Below are 18,628 nucleotides of genomic sequence, written 5' to 3'. Positions count from 1 at the left end.
AATTAACTAGAAGAATAAAGCTTCAAGATGATGATATATATGGCAGACAGCCTCTCCATAGATATTTATGGTTGGTGGCTCTTAAGATATTGCCATGGTACCGATATCTTTAGGCAACTCATATCTTTCAAAATACAACTGCTGAAGATCGTTTAACGTTGCAGATACACTGCTATACATTAGTTTCAAGTCATTTTTTGATAGAAGAATTCTGAGAAACGGTACCCAGTGAAAATTAACTATTCTTGATGTACTCGTTTGTGTGACTTAAGCCTTGCATGCAGGAAAAAAAAAAACCGGTTTGACAGGGATTGTCACAGTTGATGCACAATTGTTGACTTTCAAAGACAGTCTAGCCAGCTATATATAATTTTATTCCCTTGAGCACAGGCTACGTTGTTCAGTTGAATTCAAAGATCGACAAAGATGTGCAATATTTAACTTCCTGAGGTGAATGTGTCTTAGTTGTCTTGTTCATCATGTCAAGCTTGTTACGATCGCGTTCGACTTGGACCCCGATATATCGTGCCGCGTTGAGAGAAAAATTTAGGAAAGCTGACTCAAGAGTTTTGTCGACTGGTCGATTTGGCTTGAACTCTTCTTCTCAAGACTCGAGGTAAAACAGTCTAATGCCGTAGGAGATTAGAAAATGAAGTTCGGTTGAATTTCCATAAGCGGTCACGTAACAGCCACGTTTAAGGGCCAGCAAAGCATTAGAAGAGGTTGATTACAAGTCCATCTGGCCTTAGTAACCCTTAGTAAACTAACGGCAATATTTAATTTTTCGATAGGATGCAGCACAAACCGTATACAATATTGGCTACGTTATTAAACAATATGTCATATAATTTCGATTAGCGTCGAGCTGTTTCGATGCTTAGGCAAACGTTGGGTATACCGCGAGCTCACACACTGGGTGGAGGACACTCAACTGCTTTACAATCAACTGAATCTACTTTATTGCTTGATTCAAGGTTCTTTTATACATAATGGTAGCTAAATCATACGTGATACAAGATATAGAAGATAATACGAGTTTCCCTTGGCATAAACAACTTTGGGAGAACACTTACGTAAATCCTGCAGAACTAGTGTTCCTATGTGTTTTTAGACGGAAAGCACGAACAAGTTTCCATATTCCATGCGACACGTAGTAGGAACTTATTTTCGCGGATACCCCAAGTAATCAAAGCTTATTCTAGAATTGTTTGTCACGCTTTGTCACGCTATGCTTTTTATTTGTCATTGAATTACATAGCTTTAATTATAAGCCTGCTAAAATAAGCTATAATATTATGGCTGGAGATCTTAGCAAGTTCTACTGAGCTTTTATAAGAAGATCCCTATCTAATAAAAACTGTAACTTATAGCAGATGGTTTAATTATGAACGTAAGCTTAACTTTACATAAACAAATATTTTAAAGGGCATGTAAACCCAAAAATACATGTTTTTCTTACACTATGTAAAAAGTGGTTTAGAATACGAATTTGCAATTCGTTTTTCCCAATTCGACTTCTTTTAAGGAGAAATCGGCATTTTTAACTGAAATTCCACTTCTGGTGAAAACAATACCGAGGAGTCGTGACGTAAGCGGTGGAACTAAAATATTGCGCAACACAGTTTCCTCCATAGAATAGATAAGGCAGCTCGGACGATGTTTTTTCAGAAGAGAGTGACTCGAATGCCTTAAACTTATATGACAGCGATGGGGATACTTCAGAACCTTTAGAAGAGTCGAACGATCCGCACGAAGGCTGCACAAAACCGGTTGACAGCGATACCGCGTGTCTCGGAAAAACAGACTGGTATTTAATCCATTGCGTGATTTATTTTCATTTGGCATGGAAACCTAATAAAGTAAGTTGAAAATCTAAACGAATGCAAGATAATTTTTTAACATGAGCTTCTGTGGTATATAAAGTCATCAATGGTGCGAGTAAAATGGTTGCAAATGTATGAATATTGTTGGAGTTCGCAAAGTGAATGCATTTCGTTCACGGTTGAGCAAGCTAATCGACCCATCCAGCTGAATAGCTCGCATGAGAATCACTCGAATGATTAATGATCATGATAAGAGAACAAAAAGATAACGGGCAGACAAATCTAAAGCTTCAAAACCGCTTGACCTCAGCTCACTTTTGTAACGATGCACGTGATTGCTATCGTAGAATATGTCAGTGGTACTTGGGTGTGACTACCCTGCAAGCAGAGCTTTTTCTTCTTTTCTTCTTCTTTTCTTCTTCTTTTCTTCTTCTTTTCTTCTTCTTTTCTTCTTCTTTTCTTCTTCTTTTCTTCTTCTTTTCTTCTTCTTTTCTTCTTCTTTTCTTCTTAACCCTCCAAGGGAAAAGGCTCTGCCGACATCCTGTTGTTGCTTTGAATACCCTGCGAGCAGCTAGAGCCTTTTCTTCTTTTCTTCTGCTCACAGGGTAGGGTGTGATTTGCCCACTCTACTAAATAGGCGCTTACAGGACCTGTGCATCCTCATGTACAAAGCAAAGCATATACTGTGTCCTGCATATATAAGCAACATCTTTAAAGTACACAATAGTAATTACAATTTGAGGCAAGCCGATTTCTCAATACCCAGGTATGAAACTGTCACTTATGGCAAACACTCTATTAGATTTCTAGGGCCCAGGCTATGGAAAAAATTACCCAAGAGTATAAGGGAGGTCGAGACCCTCAAGTCGTTCAAAGGCAAGATACGCCAACTCAGTATAAGTGAGCTCGTGGATGATGGCTGCACTCGCTGTAGCCTCTGCTCCTCTTGAATTTTGTGTATTTTTATTACAAATCCCGTAACTAGTTAACCATAGATTTTCTCCTAGTTTTAATATATATACTGCTGTAGCTCCTAATCTTTTTTCATTTTTAGTGTCCCCAAATTAGTAAGGGATTTTTCCCTAGCTAGACGGCTCTTGACACTTTTAATAAAGTTTTACTACTACTGCTACTACTACTACTACTACTACTACTACTACTACTACTACTACTACTACTACTTACGTCAGGCTTCCGGCGAAAATATGTTAATCCAAGCCATAATTTTATTCCTGCTGGTGGGCGAGAAAGGTTAGGATATAAACATGTAGGTATTCAGCTATTCGGCAGGGAATATTCTTCACTTCGTCAATGATTTATGTCATCATACAGACTTAATTAATTTTGGAATACGCCTGAATTATGAGATATACCGGATGCTTATGTATTGGACTTTACCTTATTCTTGCATTGTAGTGAACAAAAGCTGAGTAAACAACTGAAAGAGGATGTTGAGGCTGTTATTATCGGCGGGGGAGTCCTAGGCACTAGTATTGCTTATCACTTGGCCAAAGCTGGAATGAAAGACGTGATCTTACTGGAGAAGTCAGAACTCACAGCTGGCTCAACTTGGCACTCGGTAATGTCTAAGAGAGAAAGAAAATGCCATTTGTAAGCATTAAGTTCTCAAGATGGTTGCGTAAGGACAGAATTTATTGGAGTAGAAAAGGAAATCCACGAAACAATATGTCAAAATGAGGCTAACTAATCTTGAAGTACTGGTTCGCTAAAAAAAGAGACGTTGACACGAGTTATTAATCGCCGTTGAATTAAAAATTTGTTTGCAAATAGGAAACGCTTCGTCTTTCATATTCCTCAGCTAGAAGCGACACTCATTTCAAGCGACCGTAATTAAACGCCCCGTCGACGGTGCTTTAAATAAAAGCAACAAAGTGAGAGGTTTGTTTGTAGCCTAAGTTTTCTTTTTTTTTATTTCCAGGCTGGTGTTACGTCTCACTATAATCCGGTGGTAAACATGAAGCCTCTAACTCATCATAGCATGTCCTTGTACAAACAGCTAGGACAGGAAACTGGACAGGTTAGACTGATCATGGGAACACTTAGAATTCCTTTATTTTCAAATGTCACATCGAGAGAAGACTCAGCAGAAAGACTGAATTCTCCACAGAGGCCTTATCCCGATGATAATCTGTCTTAGGTTAACTTTGACTTATCAGATATAGTCTCGTAACAATAGCGCTATGTGTACCTCGTGTGTTGCGTTAAGGTTTTGTCAACCTAGGGAGAAGGTCTTACGGGGAACGCAGGTTCGTAGGTACGATCTTCTCTTTGTCTTTCTTGCAGCAGATGATTCACTGTGTTATCCCTTTCGTAACGCCTGTTTCATTCCATTACAATATGCCACGGCTGAAGTGCAAAGCAACACCCTCTCATTTAGGCAATGCTGAATAAAAGTGGTAAAGGGGCATAGGTTTCACAAAATATAACAGAATGATATTTGTGAAGATCACTTCTTAGCGGGAAGCTGATATTAGTGCTTCGCAGATCTGCAATTCCCAATATTTTATCGGGCCTACCTAATATTCCACCGGTATTCATTTTATTGGGTAAAGATACAGTGAGAGTGAACTGTCTTAGCTAAGACAAACGCATATGATTGGGTCGACGTGCAGACTCCACTTCTCTGACTATTAAACTTAGTTCTCAATTAAACGCATTTTTATACAGGACGTCGGGTTTCACATGTGCGGCAGCATTAGGATTTGTACAACGCCGGAGAGACTGGAAGAGGCAAAGTATCAGATGCAAAGGCACGGTTGGATGAAGGCACCACAAAGATTAATCACGACAGAGGAAGTAGCTCAATTGCATCCTCTTCTGAATGTCGACGATGTCTTAGGAGCTTTGTACTTCCCCGGTGGGTATTAAAGTCGCGAAAATGTAACAAAGGGTAGGAGAGGATGAACATTGTTTCTTGCATCTGGTCATTAAAAGGTACGCAAGAAAACGGAAATAAAGGAAATACAGTCGGATATTTCCCGGAAGACTATTCAGGAACCAATCAATATTTTCAATTCCTTGCATATAAATTTAATACACGACAGAAAGTTTGAAAATTTACTTTTCAGAGGATGGCTACATTGATCCGTATTCCTTGACACAGGCCCTCGCGAAAGGGGCGCGGATGTACGGGGCCGAAATATACATGCCAGCCCCAGTCACAGGATTGAACTTCAGATCTGATGGTAAATGGGACGTGACAACACCGCACGGCACAATAAGAGCTAAACATGTTGTTAATGCAGCAGGTAATTATCTGCGTCACTGAAAATTTTAGGTTAATCTGTTTTCTTTGACATTTATAGTCACGCTGTTAAGCAACATCGTCCTTTTGTTTCCAGGTTTTTGGGGCAGAGAGATTGGTTGCATGGTAGGAGCCGAACTTTCTTTAGGTGTGGTTCATCACCAGTTTCTCGTGACGGGGTCGATCCCTGAAGTGGCAAGTTTGAAGAAGGAGCTTCCTTTCATGAGGGACCTAGAAGGTTCAGTTTACTCTCGTCAGGAAAAGCAAGGCATTCTGTTTGGTCCCTATGAAAGCGCAGACGAAATGAAAATGGAGGAAGGGTGGTGAGAACCAAACAAGCTAGCTCGTGTTTAATCTGACAATTATCTAAAATTCCCAGGCAAAACTATTGCAAAAAACCTTATTTATTTATTTTGTCTGTTTCTCAAAGGTGGGACTCTGTCCCTGAGGGATTTGGAAAGGAGTTATTTGAAAGTGATATAGACCGCATCAGTGATTACATAACCAACTCAATGAAGAGAACACCAGTGCTCGCCAATGCCGAAATAATAAGTAGCGTTTCAGGGCCTATAACTTACGCGCCCGACGCCATTCCCTTGCTTGGTCCCGATCCAGAGGTACCTAATATGTGGCTAGCTCTCGGGACGGGTTACGGGATCGGTCTCGCAGGTAAATGACAATCGGCAAAGGAGATTAAAAAGATAAAATAACATCACCGTGTGAAACATAATTGCACCGTTCAAAATCATGATTTAATAATAAGTTCTTATATAGCGCATTAAAATTGAACTCTATGCGCATTAAAATTGAACTCTATGATAGCTCCAAGTTTTAAAGAAAACACTCCATTTCGTTATTTGTTGCCTTAATTGACAGCCAGAATTGACAGCAGAAGCAAACCATATGGTTCAAACTCAGAGAAATGACGTGTTTGCCGGCGTAAAGCAAACTAAAGTGCACTTGCATTGATACTTTCAACTATCTTCAGCCATTGTTGGGGTTTATTACTGTATAAATATTATAGTATAACCTGTTGGTTTTTGCGTTAAATTTTGTAACCTATGCATGCGTGACCCAATCCATTAAACCTTGTGTTTTCATTTTTCACTTCCCGTTTCTTTGCTTTTATTTTTTATTCTTTCCTCAGGTGGCATCGGTAAGTACCTCTCTGATTGGATGGTCGATGGAGAACCGCCGTTCGACCTCATTGAATGCGAGCCCGGTCGCTATGGTAACTGGGCTACTAGGGAATACGTTTTGGCAAAGTGTCGAGAGACGTACGGTTTTAATAATCAGATGATGCATCCTAAGTTAGAGAGGTGGGCTGGGCGCCCCGTGAAGATTAGTGGGATATACAAGGTAACTGAACTTTGACCAGAAATTAGCCAGCCTGTGAGGATGACGATGTTTAGCCTTCAAACGTTTCATCATGCGAGAGAGAAGAAGTGTTTATTAGAAACTAGAGGGTGAAAAAAGGGGAAAACTCAAAGCTAAAGTTATCAAACACCAGGAGCCCATTACCCGGAGCTTCCATCTGAGTTGTACCCTTGAGTCAACCCTGTCCCGTATCTTTTTATTTTTAGAACTGAGATATCTGAGGGGGTTCTTTAATCTTTCCGCGCTTTCCTCCATTATTGAAATAATTTCGTGCAGCCTGCATGTGACGCAATAGAGAAGTAACACAATAGAGACGACAGCTCTCTTATGATTGGATATTATAAAAACACCCGCGAAAACCGCCATTGGAGGTGCTTTTAAAAATAGAAAGATACGGGACAGGGTTGGCTCAGAGGGTCAGTATGGAAAATGGAAGCTCCGGGTAATGGGCTCCTGCTAACACCATTTTTGAAGACATTTTAAAGACATTTTTCAGACATTTAAAAATATTGCTCACTTAGAGTCGTCTTTAAGCAAACCTAGAGTCAAATTGTTAGAAGCTTGCGTTTAAGTCAGCTCGATTTGTCGACGATTGACTTTCCTTAAACAATTTTGATTTCATCGTTAAAAGTTTATTTTGCTACATCGCATACACTTAAGGTTTTGTTGTTTTACGCCGGTGGTATTCGTTGGTATACAAATGGCGCCTTTTCTGAAAACAATATTGGCACATTTTCACCTTTTTAGTCATGTAACAAAGCGTATACTGACAAAACTGAAATTATAAATGTACTGAAGCGTAAGATTACTTGCAAGAGCAACGTAAAAAGTTATAAGTCCTGTACAGTCTGTTGGTTCCTCTTCACAGAGACTTTGCCAGCGAGGTGCGCAGATGGGGCAACGCGCTGGCTGGGAGCAACCGAACTGGTTGGCGCGCCCTGGGGATGAGCCTGGATTCAAACCCAGTTTTCGACGAACAAACTGGTTTGAGCCGGTTGGACGGGAATGTGACTTGGTGCTGAGTAAAGTCGGTATCATAGACCTGACTCCTTATGGGAAATTTGAGGTCAAAGGAAAAGATGCAGCTGACTTTTTGGATAGGGTCTTTGCTAATGAATTGCCTGAAGTGAGTATCGTCAGATTATGAAATATAAGGGCAATTTAATTCTCTCTTGATAAGAGATCACCTTTTTTTCTTGGAGTGAACGTAAACCTACCCAAATATCAAACAGGGCGTCCTCATTTTACTCGCTCTACCTCACTTTTTAAGGGATTAGACCGACCAATCAAAAATAACAAACGCTACTTGAGCTTTCAAGTCCTCACCACCACGACAGGACTGACCAATCAATGATTTTCACTCATGTTGTCGGAAAGTTAGTCGCTGTTACCGTGGAAAGTCCTTTCAGAACTACCCTTTCCTAGACGATCAAATCCCACGATCCACCCAGATTTTTTCTATTCAGCTTTCATTATGTATAACTTTCCTAGCTTTCGATTCATGTCCCGTTTTGGAAATATCTCGATGACAAATCAATAGTCTCAGGCCATAGTTTACCTTCTAAACCAAGGTAATCGCGTTTATAACCATAAGTTCTGTATTTTAAGGTGGGGCACTCAAACATAAGCCACATGCTGACCCCGAAAGGGAAAGTGTATGCGGAAATGACTGTCACCTGCCTGGAAGCAGCTCGTTATTTTTTGGTCACAAGAAGTAACACGGAATTTCATGATCTCAGGTATACATACATACGTTAATTGACCACTCCCTCATAGGGCTTTTCAGGGCCATTCTTACAACAACACCCGCCCATCCCACCCTAGGGGAGGACATCCACCACACAGAAATCTCGTGCGTGGGAAATTAACGTCTCCTACCCCTAACCCTGCAGGAGACGGGGCCTACGGTTTATTCGTCCTTTTCCCAGAAGACTAGAATATCTATCCATTTCTTGATATTATAGAAAGGTAGCAAATTCTCCTCAGTTATTTCAAGACCATGAGTATTGGTCCGGCCGGGGAACGAACCCTCGACCTCCCGCACAACACAATCCGGGGCTCTAACCAATTGAGCTAACCGGGGGGTTAGCTCAATTGGTTAGAGTTGCTATATTTCACTTTTGGATACTTTGATTTGCGAAAATGGATTAATTCAGTAATTGCATGACATCTCTCAGAGGAGCCTGAGAAATAGATTGATAGAAAGCAAATCTTGGATTTCAGCAGTAGCACATCCGCGAGGTTTGCTTCCTGGTTCCGTATCTCCAGGGTGGATGGGTTTTTTGGAGTGTTGAATATTGCAGGTGAAGGAGAACCAAAATGAGAACGTCTTCAAGTAAGGAGCAAAACCAGCAACATACTCAACCCAGATATGACGCCAGGGTCGAAGAGCGAGCTGAGGTCACAGCGATGGAAGACAATCTCGTAACATCTGTGCCATCCCTTTGCGCTCCCAAAGTTTTTTATGTCGAAATTTTTAGTCACCCATACGCCTCGACGGGGATTCGTTGATTTTTGTGGGTGGGGTTGGGAGAAGAGGAAGGGTTGTAGGCCTGGCCCGGGTTCTTCAATGCTGGATTAAGATAACTCGGGATTAGCGTGAAATTTGATTTCAGAACTGAAAGCTTTAAGAGAAAGTTCAGTTTAATTATTTTGTGTCTACAATTTGATGATTGGATGCTCTAAAAAGAACTGGGAAAATTATCTCAGAAAGGTTCTTGAATAGAGAAATAAGGAAACCTGAGTCAAAATTTAACCCTGGTTTAGTGCTAATCGTCCTTCGAACAACTGGACCCTGGTTGTTAACCCTCTTTTTACTAATCAAGAAATGAGTTAAAATGTGCTTAAAGGAGGTGGAGGAAATATGGAGGGCTAAGAGTTGCCTTACAGTGCCGTTGGCCTACATATAACTATGTTCCTCCTTTAGTATTACATTTATCACTATGCTTTCTTTGATCATCATTCCACGCAATAAGAAACACCTTGGTAGCTGTGCTAATGCTTAGCTGTTCGTACACAGATGGTTGTTGGAAAACCAACGCAAGAGTAATTATGATATCATCATCACGAATATCACTGATGAACTGGCTTGCCTGGGCATTGCTGGGCATCGTTCACGTGACGTTCTGTCAAAGATGACAACAACGGACCTGAGCAATGAAAGTTTTCCATATTTGGTATATCGTGACGTAGAGCTTACAGGAATTCCTGTGCGGGCCATTCGGTTCTCTTTGACAGGTACACTTATCGTTAGAATTGTTTCGATTTCTGACAGCCCCCTCAAGAAAAGGTTTTACCACGAGTTTTGAAGTATGATGTAGTCAAGTTTGAGGGCAAAATGCTACTTTAGTAATGCTAAGCCCATAGTTTAGTCGTGATTTAGACTAGGTGCGGTCTCAAGTTATTTTCGGCGAAGTCTGTCATGCGAGTCTAAAAGAAAATCTGTGAAAAATAAAACTGATGTCAGCGCGTCGCGCGGAACTTTGGGAGTGAGATGTACTCACTGACTTTCGGACCTCGCTGAGAAGCAGGGACTGTTGTACTCTACTCAGGATTTTAGTGATAGCTTTAATCAGGTTTAAGTTGATACTTTCTGTGACTTTCTTAATTGTTATATACCATATGAGGTATTTAGTCACATGATTTAGTCACTGTTATGTACGGCTTTTTGTTTTGAATGCAAAGGGGTTATAATTATATTTTTAGAGCGTAGAAACGAGAGTTTTACCACAACAATAGACCTACATATCCATCCCTTCAGTCTTCTTAAGGCGTTCTTTAAATTGCCGTTTGCATTTCACAATAGGGGAGCTAGGATGGGAGTTGTTTCACAAGAAGGAACACACGGCAGATTTATATGAAGCTCTGCTCTCAGCTGGAGAGGAACATGGCATCGGAGACTTTGGCACCTACGCCCTTAATTCCCTTAGACTAGAGAAAGGAATCCGTATGTGGGGCTTTGAGGTATCGTGAAACACAGCTTAACGTAGCCTTGCTCATGTGCCAATGCACTGACACCATTTACTATTTTACCCTTTTATGCGCCAAACATGCCACGGTTGAGGAGCAGAGAGTGAGTATTACGAGAATTGGTTCTGTTCGGTTTCCTCGCCTTGTTTCGTCACCTCCTAAGATTTTAGAGACATTCTCTGCCTTTGTTCTTTATTGAAGAACTTTCAGGTAATATTTGCATGCTTTCATTATTAAACCAATAAAGATTCAGAAATGCAAAGACTAGCAAAAACTAACGATAAAAACCGACGTTTCGGTGTCATCATGACGCCATTGTCAAGGAGAAATAAAAAATGAAGTTTGTGGCAAGGTGTAACACTAAATTAGCATAAATATGTTACGAGCTAATTAAACAAATACTTTTTCGCGAATTGAATCGCTTTGCAATATATTTTTCAATATATAAACACTACCACGAACGGCACAGCGAAGTCCCGAAAGACCTACTGAAACGTTTTAGCATTCTGAAAAAGTGTAGTAACAAGTTCGATTGTTTGGTGAACGAAATGCTTTTCATCAGAGACTTAAAACCCACTCTGAACGTGCAAAGCGATTCAATTCGCGCAAAAGTATTTGTTTAATTAGCTCGTAACATATTTATGCTAATTTAGTGTTACACCTTACCACAAACTTCATTTTTTATTTCTCCTTGACAATGGCGTCATGATGACACCGAAACGTCGGTTTTTATCGTTAGTTTTTGCTAGTCTTTTCATTATTAAAGGCATGTTTTAAAAAGCAGTTGGACTTTTCTTCGCAGATGAATACGTCAACTACCGCCGTTGAAGCAGATTTAATGTCGTTTGTGAAATTAGACAAGGTAAGGTGTTTCTCAGAACACTACTATAAGTAAGGCTGATCACATCCAAAAGCAGTCCATAGGACTCTTGACTTATTCCTGCATTTGAACACTACTATAAGTAAGGCTGATCACATCCAAAAGCAGTCCATAGGACTCTTGACTTATTCCTGCATTTGAACACTAATATAAGTAAGGCTGATCACATCCAAAAGCAGTCCATAGGACTCTTGACTTATTCCTGCATTTGAACACTACTATAAGTAAGGCTGATCACATCCAAAAGCAGTCCATAGGACTCTTGACTTATTCCTGCATTTGAACACTACTATAAGTAAGGCTGATCACATCCAAAAGCAGTCCATAGGACTCTTGACTTATTCCTGCATTTGAACACTACTATAAGTAAGGCTGATCACATCCAAAAGCAGTCCATAGGACTCTTGACTTATTCCTGCATTTGAACACTACTATAAGTAAGGCTGATCACATCCAAAAGCAGTCCATAGGACTCTTGACTTATTCCTGCATTTGAACACTACTATAAGTAAGGCTGATCACATCCAAAAGCAGTCCATAGGACTCTTGACTTATTCCTGCATTTGAACACTACTATAAGTAAGGCTGATCACATCCAAAAGCAGTCCATAGGACTCTTGACTTATTCCTGCATTTGAACACTACTATAAGTAAGTCTGATCACATCCAAAAGCAGTCCATAGGACTCTTGACTTATTCCTGCATTTGAACACTACTATAAGTAAGGCTGATCACATCCAAAAGCAGTCCATAGGACTCTTGACTTATTCCTGCATTTGAACACTACTATAAGTAAGGCTGATCACATCCAAAAGCAGTCCATAGGACTCTTGACTTATTCCTGCATTTGAACACTACTATAAGTAAGGCTGATCACATCCTAAAGCAGTCCAGAGGACTCTTGACTTATTCCTGCATTTGAACACTACTATAAGTAAGGCTGATCACATCCAAAAGCAGTCCATAGGACTCTTGACTTATTCCTGCATTTGAACACTACTATAAGTAAGGCTGATCACATCCAAAAGCAGTCCAGAGGACTCTTGACTTATTCCTGCATTTGAACACTACTATAAGTAAGGCTGATCACATCCAAAAGCAGTCCATAGGACTCTTGACTTATTCCTGCATTTGAATAGGGTGTTGAATTTATTGGACGAGAAGCCCTCCTTGAATTGAAAAGAGATGACTGTGAGCGTATCTTATGTTTCATGACGGTGGATACAACAGATGTGGACTCTGAAGGGAACGAAACCGTTTGGTACGGCAACAAGGTGAGTATGATGACCGTTGAATCGTCGTTTTCTTTTACTTCTCTCAGTGGCCATGGTGGACATGATGATCACTTACTTTTTCTGTTATGAATTCCATCAGGTTGTAGGATTTACCTCAAGTGGTTCGTTCAGTTATCAGCTCAACAAGAGTATATGTTTCGCATATCTACCTCCATCTCTAGCTGTTCTGGGCTCTCGAGTAGAAGTGGAAATGTTAGGAAGCAAATATCCTGGAGTTGTTGTGAAGTATCCATTATTTGAAGCTGAACCAAATCGCGTGAAAGAGACGGAGGAAAAAGAGGTGTCTAGTCCTTTGCATTTTAAGAAACCAATGTAATCCCCTTACGCCTCCTGATAAGCTCTGCCTTTTCTCGAAAGTGACAATGGTGCATTGTTACTCAACGAAACTAGTAAATGGCTGCCTAGGCCGGGTATGTGGAAAAATAAGATTAATGAAAGAATAAATGAATGCCGACGCATTCAGTCGCAAAAGCCGACGCCCGTTACCCAGGAGGACCTTATAGATGTTGCACGTGCTGCATTTTTTCTCTGGAGCATACATCGTCTGACCTGGCTCACCATGTGCTTGACCATGTCCCTGCAGGCAACTAGCTACGGTAGTTCGGGATATGATAAATTAATGAAAAAAGTGAAAATAGAATGAAAGAAATGCTCACTCTGAGAGAAAACTCAGTCTCAATACAGCTTCAAAGTAACCTTAAGTCGTTTATGTATGCTATACATTCACTAAGAAATTTGCAATTCCAAAATCCACGGTAAAAAATGTTTTAAACTATACTGTCGACATTACACTTTTCAATCACACGTAAAAGAAGTTCTTTTCAAAAATAGCCAATTTCTGAATCACCTTTGGCTTCTTTTCCAAAGCGAGTCCTGGTGCTCATCCTTTCACATGATTATACATTTTCATTCACATGCAAATTAAACTTATTTCCATACGAGTGATTGAGCACCATGCATGCCTCGATTTGAAAAAGAATCCAAAAATAATTTGAAAACGACTTATTACGTTTTGTTTTGTTATTCCATAGACTTAAAAACATGACGTGCGTCGCTCAGTTTAGATTAGTAGGTAGCATTCCCGATGAACTTCTTGTTAAACAGCAAGGAAAATTCAGTGTGTTGTTGGCGTGATTTGTTTGTGTTGCAATAGTGAGACGTGCGGTACAGACCATAATGTTTGGTTTTATTTCATACTTGTTTAAGCGATTACTCGGAGTCTCTAGTGATATTCATTAGCCTGTACCAGGCTCACAGTTAGTGAAGACAAGCAAAAAAGACGTGCTGGGTTGCAGTGACAGAGCGTGGAACCTGAGAAAGACCGAGAGCCTGGCTCGCACAATATACTGGCATGAGGGAACAAGAAAAACTTTAGCATGTTCTCTCACCCGCTATAACGTTGCAACCTTCAAAAAAATGGAAATATAATAGATAGAATAATAGACTTGAAACTATTGTTATTCAGTGGTCCTTCTGTCCAGTTTGCTGAGTTATTTTGCTGTTATATATCTGTTCCTTTCAACAATGGCTCCCGTTTTCTTATTGTTGACTGTGAATCTCGTCGATACTTCCTGTAATCGCTGCCCTCCTTGTCACTAATGATGTAGGTATTAACGAGTGGTGTCGCCAAGAAATAACCCACTCCTCGACCGGTAACAACAGCCGCAAATAAAGACGTGTTGTATGTCATAGCGACCAACATCAAGAAGTAAGCAAAAGCCAGTTCGGTTACGAAGAGACACGTTTTGGAAAACTGCGTCACAAGGTCACGACTGTTTTGGAAACAAAAGATAAAGAAAAAGAAGTTATGTGAATGAGTTTATTATTGATAACTTGAAACTTTGCCAGGCCTCCATAGAATTAATTAAAGATGATATCACGAACGAGAATGCTTTTCGTTGTTTGGTTTCTTGAGCAGATAGTGTCCTTTTGGGGTTTGCAGAAGTGAGAACAGACTCTTTAGAAAAACGTTCACCTTTTCAATCTGCAACTGGCGAAAGATGGGAAGAAAAGACTTTGGAACTGAACGCGCCGCACAGAATTCGATTGGAAAACTTGTACCCAGTTATTTGTAGTACCAAAACTTTTACTCCAATACCGCGAGCTCACCCTCCTCAGTAGAGATCTTGAAACCTACCATTTAATAAAAGTATGTAGTCTCGTCTTAAGAACACTGGTTGTCGACCGGTAACTCCTATTCCGTAAGCGTTGTTGTAGTGTACAGTGAAGTCCCTTGAAGCACTCATACAGGACTGCTAGGGCAAACACCGCCAGGAACGATCCCCCAACGTCTGGAATAAATAGACGTACAGATCAAGAAGGTGTTCAGTTTCCACTAACAGTTCTACTTTCCCTGCTATACAGTCGCGGAGGTCAAAAGAATGAAACAAATTTTACATTGATGTGACTGTGGAAAGAGTTCTCCTTGCCGCCGAAAAATTCGTCAATATTGATTGATCCACGCGAAGGACTAAGCTGGGAAAAGGCTTGCCCTGGAAAATATGTAGTATTCGACGATAGCTATAAATATTGAGAGCAACGGGTTTAAAATTGAAATAAGGTTCTGTTCTCCTTAGAATTTGGCACATGTAGGGAAGATATTTTTAAGACAAGTGACGATGAATAAACGGCAGCAACAGCTGTCAATTAGCGATCTACTGTGGTTCTTTTCATTTTATAGCCGATTGTATCTGGGGATTATGTATGTTAGACTATCTTTGATGTTGTACACCATTAATACTTTCCAATGTTAGCGATCGAGTTGAGCGTACAAATAACGAGAAAGAAAGTACACAAGACTGCCCCGAGCACACCAAGCAAAAGCATAATGGTAAAAGTCATTCAGTAATGATTTGATTATTTAAAGCTTACCACCAGACGAGGTTATCTTCCATTCTCGAACTATCACGAACGTCTGAAAGCCTTCAGAGAAATGCATCTGTATCTTATTCAATTAGGATGTGGAGGAAATGTTCGTGCTACAAGATCAGAAAAAAAAAACATCTATCGGTTAAGCAGAACTCGTGCACTCTCCGCTTTTAGACTCTCCCCTTCTGCGCAATTTTTGAACGATGCAATATCATTTCTGGTCACACGAAAATACGAAACTGACCTTATCGCATTGTCTGCTTCATTCAGAAATATGATTTCATTAATGACAGATGCGCCTCAAGATCACTTCACGGGAATCCCTCATGATTGTCAACACATTGTGAAAGGTTTGTTACGTAACGTTTTTCAGAAGCTGCTGCACTAACTTAAATATCACTTTATTACTTAGAGATGTGCACTGAGTGAAGCAAAATTCTCTTGATTTTCGGTTTTCGCTCCATCCAGCGATAAAGTTTTTTTCATTTATTTAAATCTTTCTTTACAAAGGTTGTGTATATTTTAGAGATGGCGCAATAGGTTACGTGTCTGAGATTTTGAGAGTCCGATGACACTGTTTTGTCTCGTTCACTGGAGTGCTCGTGAACAGGAGATTAGATTAACCTCAGTTTGGGGGCTGGGCTCTAGATATCCTTTGCAGAAAAAAGACTGAGTAATAACGTTGAAGAGCCAGAAATTTCTTCTGCCTTCAATCGATCATCTTTCAGGGGAGGGGGGGGGGGGAATTTTGTGATGTCAGAATAAAATTTAAAAGTTACCTGATAGACCCCAAAGGCTCTGCAGTATACTAATGACTCCCCCCTCATCGTCGGTTAATAATCCCTCCTTTATACTCTGTTAGCGACGACTAATTTCCCCGCGTTCCCACAAAAAACTTTGTGATCCTCAAAATCCTCCACCGCCCCCTATCCCCCTGCCCCCCTCTCTTAGGCTCAGCGCATTAAATCTTGCATACTGTGGTTTGCTCAAGTTACTCAATATTACACGAGATAGAATTAGCAAACCTCGATAAAATAATATTAGCCACGATGAGAGTTTCTTCTCAAGAAACTCAAAGAATCGTAAAACAACATTCTGCTGAGATCTCTGGTCCGAAAAAGGTTCAATTCAAGCGTGAACTCATGCAATCATGGACATACGTAAGTTTGAAGGATTTGATAGAAGGTGTATGTTGATGTGATACCGTGTGCGGAATTCTTTGTAATAACGGAAGACATACGGGAATGTCCATCTTTGAGAGGATATCAGTAGCATGAGCGAGTTCCTTTGATATTGATTCCACCATCTTGAGTGACTTTCTTAATCATGGTCATTGTGAATGAAGTCATTCACAAAAAATGAACCACAAACCCGCGAACTATGATTTCGGCAAATTTTTTAGACACTTGATAAATTGTGTTTTAAAAAACTTCCTCAAGTTCTTGGGATCAGACCGTGAATGAAGGAATTTTTCTGAATCGTATATTACAGGCGTTTGGACTTTTGCTTGTGAATATCTATTTAACGGGAACATGTTTTGTTATGAATGAATAGGTCGTAAGTGTTAGAGGTATCAAGGCCCAAGAAAATAAGGGGACCATGGCCTGAAAGACCCACACCAGCTACAAAGATCAGGTCAAGTTTCAAATTGCGCTTGGTTGTTTCATTGCAAAGAACAATCCATTTTTTAGACTTTTAAGGTTCTATGCCACGGAAAAAATCTATTGTTCAGCCTTCAATATTCGGGAAACCGCCAATTATTAGTTTGACAATGGGTAAAAAGGATCAAGTTTTATCAACGATCGATGAAGAAAATCGACACGGCTTGCAATGGACAAATTTGAAAACATGATGTCGGGATGAAATAAATTATTCAAGATAATTCAGTAACCCGAGAAGGAACTATGTACCTGCTACATTCTCCGATTTTTGTGCTTCTACCCGACCAGTATAAGTTTGTATAAGATTATCAGACTGTTAAAGATTATCTGAAGATTATATCGTAAAACTGTCAACAAACCTTCACTTTTCGGGAGAAAGAAATTCCTGAGTTGATGTTTTAGTTCCCCTTCAGGTTTAAGAATCGGTGTGCATAAAAAACATCCAGTTTCAGTAACGTCAGGCGATGGCACCTCTGTTCAAATTGCCGACAGTTTGACGAGAATTCCGCACTGTTCTGAAGTTTCCGTTGCCCTTTCGATTAAAAATGAATTAACAAAAATAGATTGCCAACAAATATCGGGGCTAAGAGTTTAAAACCACACACCGATGACGTTAGTTTTATTAAAATCTTTGCATTCGCACTCTGTATTTTATTTATCTTTCAATCAGCTTAAGTGTAAGGATCTACGTGTAACATTCGCCGGTTTGCTGAGAAGGATCGCTGTATTTTCTAAACATTATTTTTAAATTAGATTATTGTATAAGTATCGATGCTGCAGGCTCTGCATTTGTGTTGCTATGCTGTGTGTCTCGGGGACTTTTCAACAATATTCACTTCGCCTTCGGCAAGTAATTGTAAAATATTTCTTAAAATGAACTCTTTAATCTTATAATCCCCTGATAATTGGCCTATATCAAGCATTTATAGAGATCTAAGTTCAAGCTATTGTTTGTTTCAACCCCAAAGCTAATATATCAGATTGTGGCAAAACGTTATATATCGATTGTTTGGTACAAACCAATATTAAGAGCCACTGACCATGAATATCGAGAATCCACCGAAAATTAACTTTTTTATATATAAGTTTTGAAAAAGTTCATCAAAAGGGTCCTTTGAGAAAAGTAAAATTAGTAACCAAATTTTGCAACTTTCGGCGGTTTCTCGATGTTTATGGTCAGTGGTTCTTAATCGCTTATTACACAGTTTAGTAGGAACAGAATTTTCTGAGGCCTATTACTCTGGCTCGTTCAGTAATTTCTTGCTAATTCGTTTAAAGTGACTGACTTTAAGGGCTAAGGAAAACTGTCAAAACTAGAACAATATTGGGGATGAAATAGGCGGAAAAGATTTATAACTAAAAGAATCTTAGTAATTGATAATGAGAATTATTATGTTTAAAATTCGTTAACAATGCTTGTTATGAACTCATTCTATCTGTAAATGATGGCAAAGGAACGACTTAATAAAGCAATAGAACGCATTTTTCAG

At 39.8% G+C, this 18,628-nt stretch overlaps 2 protein-coding genes across 7 annotated transcripts; one reads left to right on the top strand and one right to left on the bottom strand.

Annotated features, from left to right (window-relative positions):
- Positions 1–316: 316 nt before the first annotated feature.
- On the top strand, positions 317–14,069 carry LOC111327844 (dimethylglycine dehydrogenase, mitochondrial). Of its 4 annotated transcripts, none has more exons than XM_022932135.2 (16): positions 317–616; positions 3,240–3,402; positions 3,763–3,861; positions 4,512–4,701; positions 4,913–5,092; positions 5,186–5,411; positions 5,519–5,757; positions 6,236–6,447; positions 7,334–7,591; positions 8,074–8,204; positions 9,485–9,702; positions 10,271–10,428; positions 11,237–11,296; positions 12,454–12,588; positions 12,689–12,889; positions 13,816–14,069. In XM_022932135.2, exons 1-16 carry the CDS (start codon positions 480–482, stop codon positions 13,846–13,848), a joined length of 2,640 nt encoding a protein of 879 aa, XP_022787870.2. In that variant the 5' UTR covers positions 317–479; the 3' UTR covers positions 13,849–14,069. The 4 variants fall into 4 exon arrangements, with proteins under 4 accessions (XP_022787870.2, XP_022787869.2, XP_088613000.1 ...); XM_088756874.1 differs by adding an exon at positions 792–1,859 and having other exon boundaries at positions 490–616; positions 12,689–14,069; XM_088756875.1 differs by adding an exon at positions 1,623–1,859 and having other exon boundaries at positions 533–616; positions 12,689–14,069.
- Positions 13,775–17,637, bottom strand: LOC111327846 (protein SLC31A2). Of its 3 annotated transcripts, none has more exons than XM_088756877.1 (4): positions 17,498–17,637; positions 15,481–15,587; positions 14,747–14,900; positions 13,775–14,381 (listed from the first exon to the last, which is right to left on the bottom strand). In XM_088756877.1, the coding sequence occupies exons 2-4, from the start codon at positions 15,545–15,547 to the stop codon at positions 14,111–14,113; spliced, it is 492 nt and encodes a 163-aa protein (XP_088613003.1). In that variant the 5' UTR covers positions 15,548–15,587; positions 17,498–17,637; the 3' UTR covers positions 13,775–14,110. The 3 variants fall into 3 exon arrangements, with proteins under 3 accessions (XP_088613003.1, XP_022787872.1, XP_022787871.1); XM_022932137.2 differs by lacking the exon at positions 17,498–17,637 and adding an exon at positions 15,722–15,741; XM_022932136.2 differs by lacking the exon at positions 17,498–17,637 and having other exon boundaries at positions 15,481–15,715.
- Between the last annotated feature and the right edge of the window lie 991 nt (positions 17,638–18,628).

The sequence above is a fragment of the Stylophora pistillata genome, chromosome 4, assembly GCF_964205215.1.
Source record: "Stylophora pistillata chromosome 4, jaStyPist1.2, whole genome shotgun sequence".
Classification (NCBI taxonomy): Eukaryota; Metazoa; Cnidaria; class Anthozoa; order Scleractinia; family Pocilloporidae; genus Stylophora; species Stylophora pistillata.
This window is presented reverse-complemented; position numbering and strand designations above follow the sequence as displayed.

Bases quoted from the DNA above. Each gene is read 5' to 3' on its own strand.
- LOC111327846 (XM_088756877.1), bottom strand. From the start codon at position 15,547: ATGCATTTCTCTGAAGGCTTTCAGACGTTCGTGATAGTTCGAGAATGG. The intron at 14,901-15,480 runs GTAAGCTTTAAA...TATTTATTCCAG, and splicing joins GAAGATAACCTCGTCTGGTG to ACGTTGGGGGATCGTTCCTG. The intron at 14,382-14,746 runs GTAGGTTTCAAG...TTTCCAAAACAG, and splicing joins CTACATACTTTTATTAAATG to TCGTGACCTTGTGACGCAGT.
- LOC111327844 (XM_022932134.2), top strand. From the start codon at position 480: ATGTCAAGCTTGTTACGATCGCGTTCGACTTGGACCCCGATATATCGT. The intron at 3,403-3,762 runs GTAATGTCTAAG...TTTTATTTCCAG, and splicing joins CTGGCTCAACTTGGCACTCG to GCTGGTGTTACGTCTCACTA. The intron at 4,702-4,912 runs GTGGGTATTAAA...TTTACTTTTCAG, and splicing joins AGGAGCTTTGTACTTCCCCG to AGGATGGCTACATTGATCCG.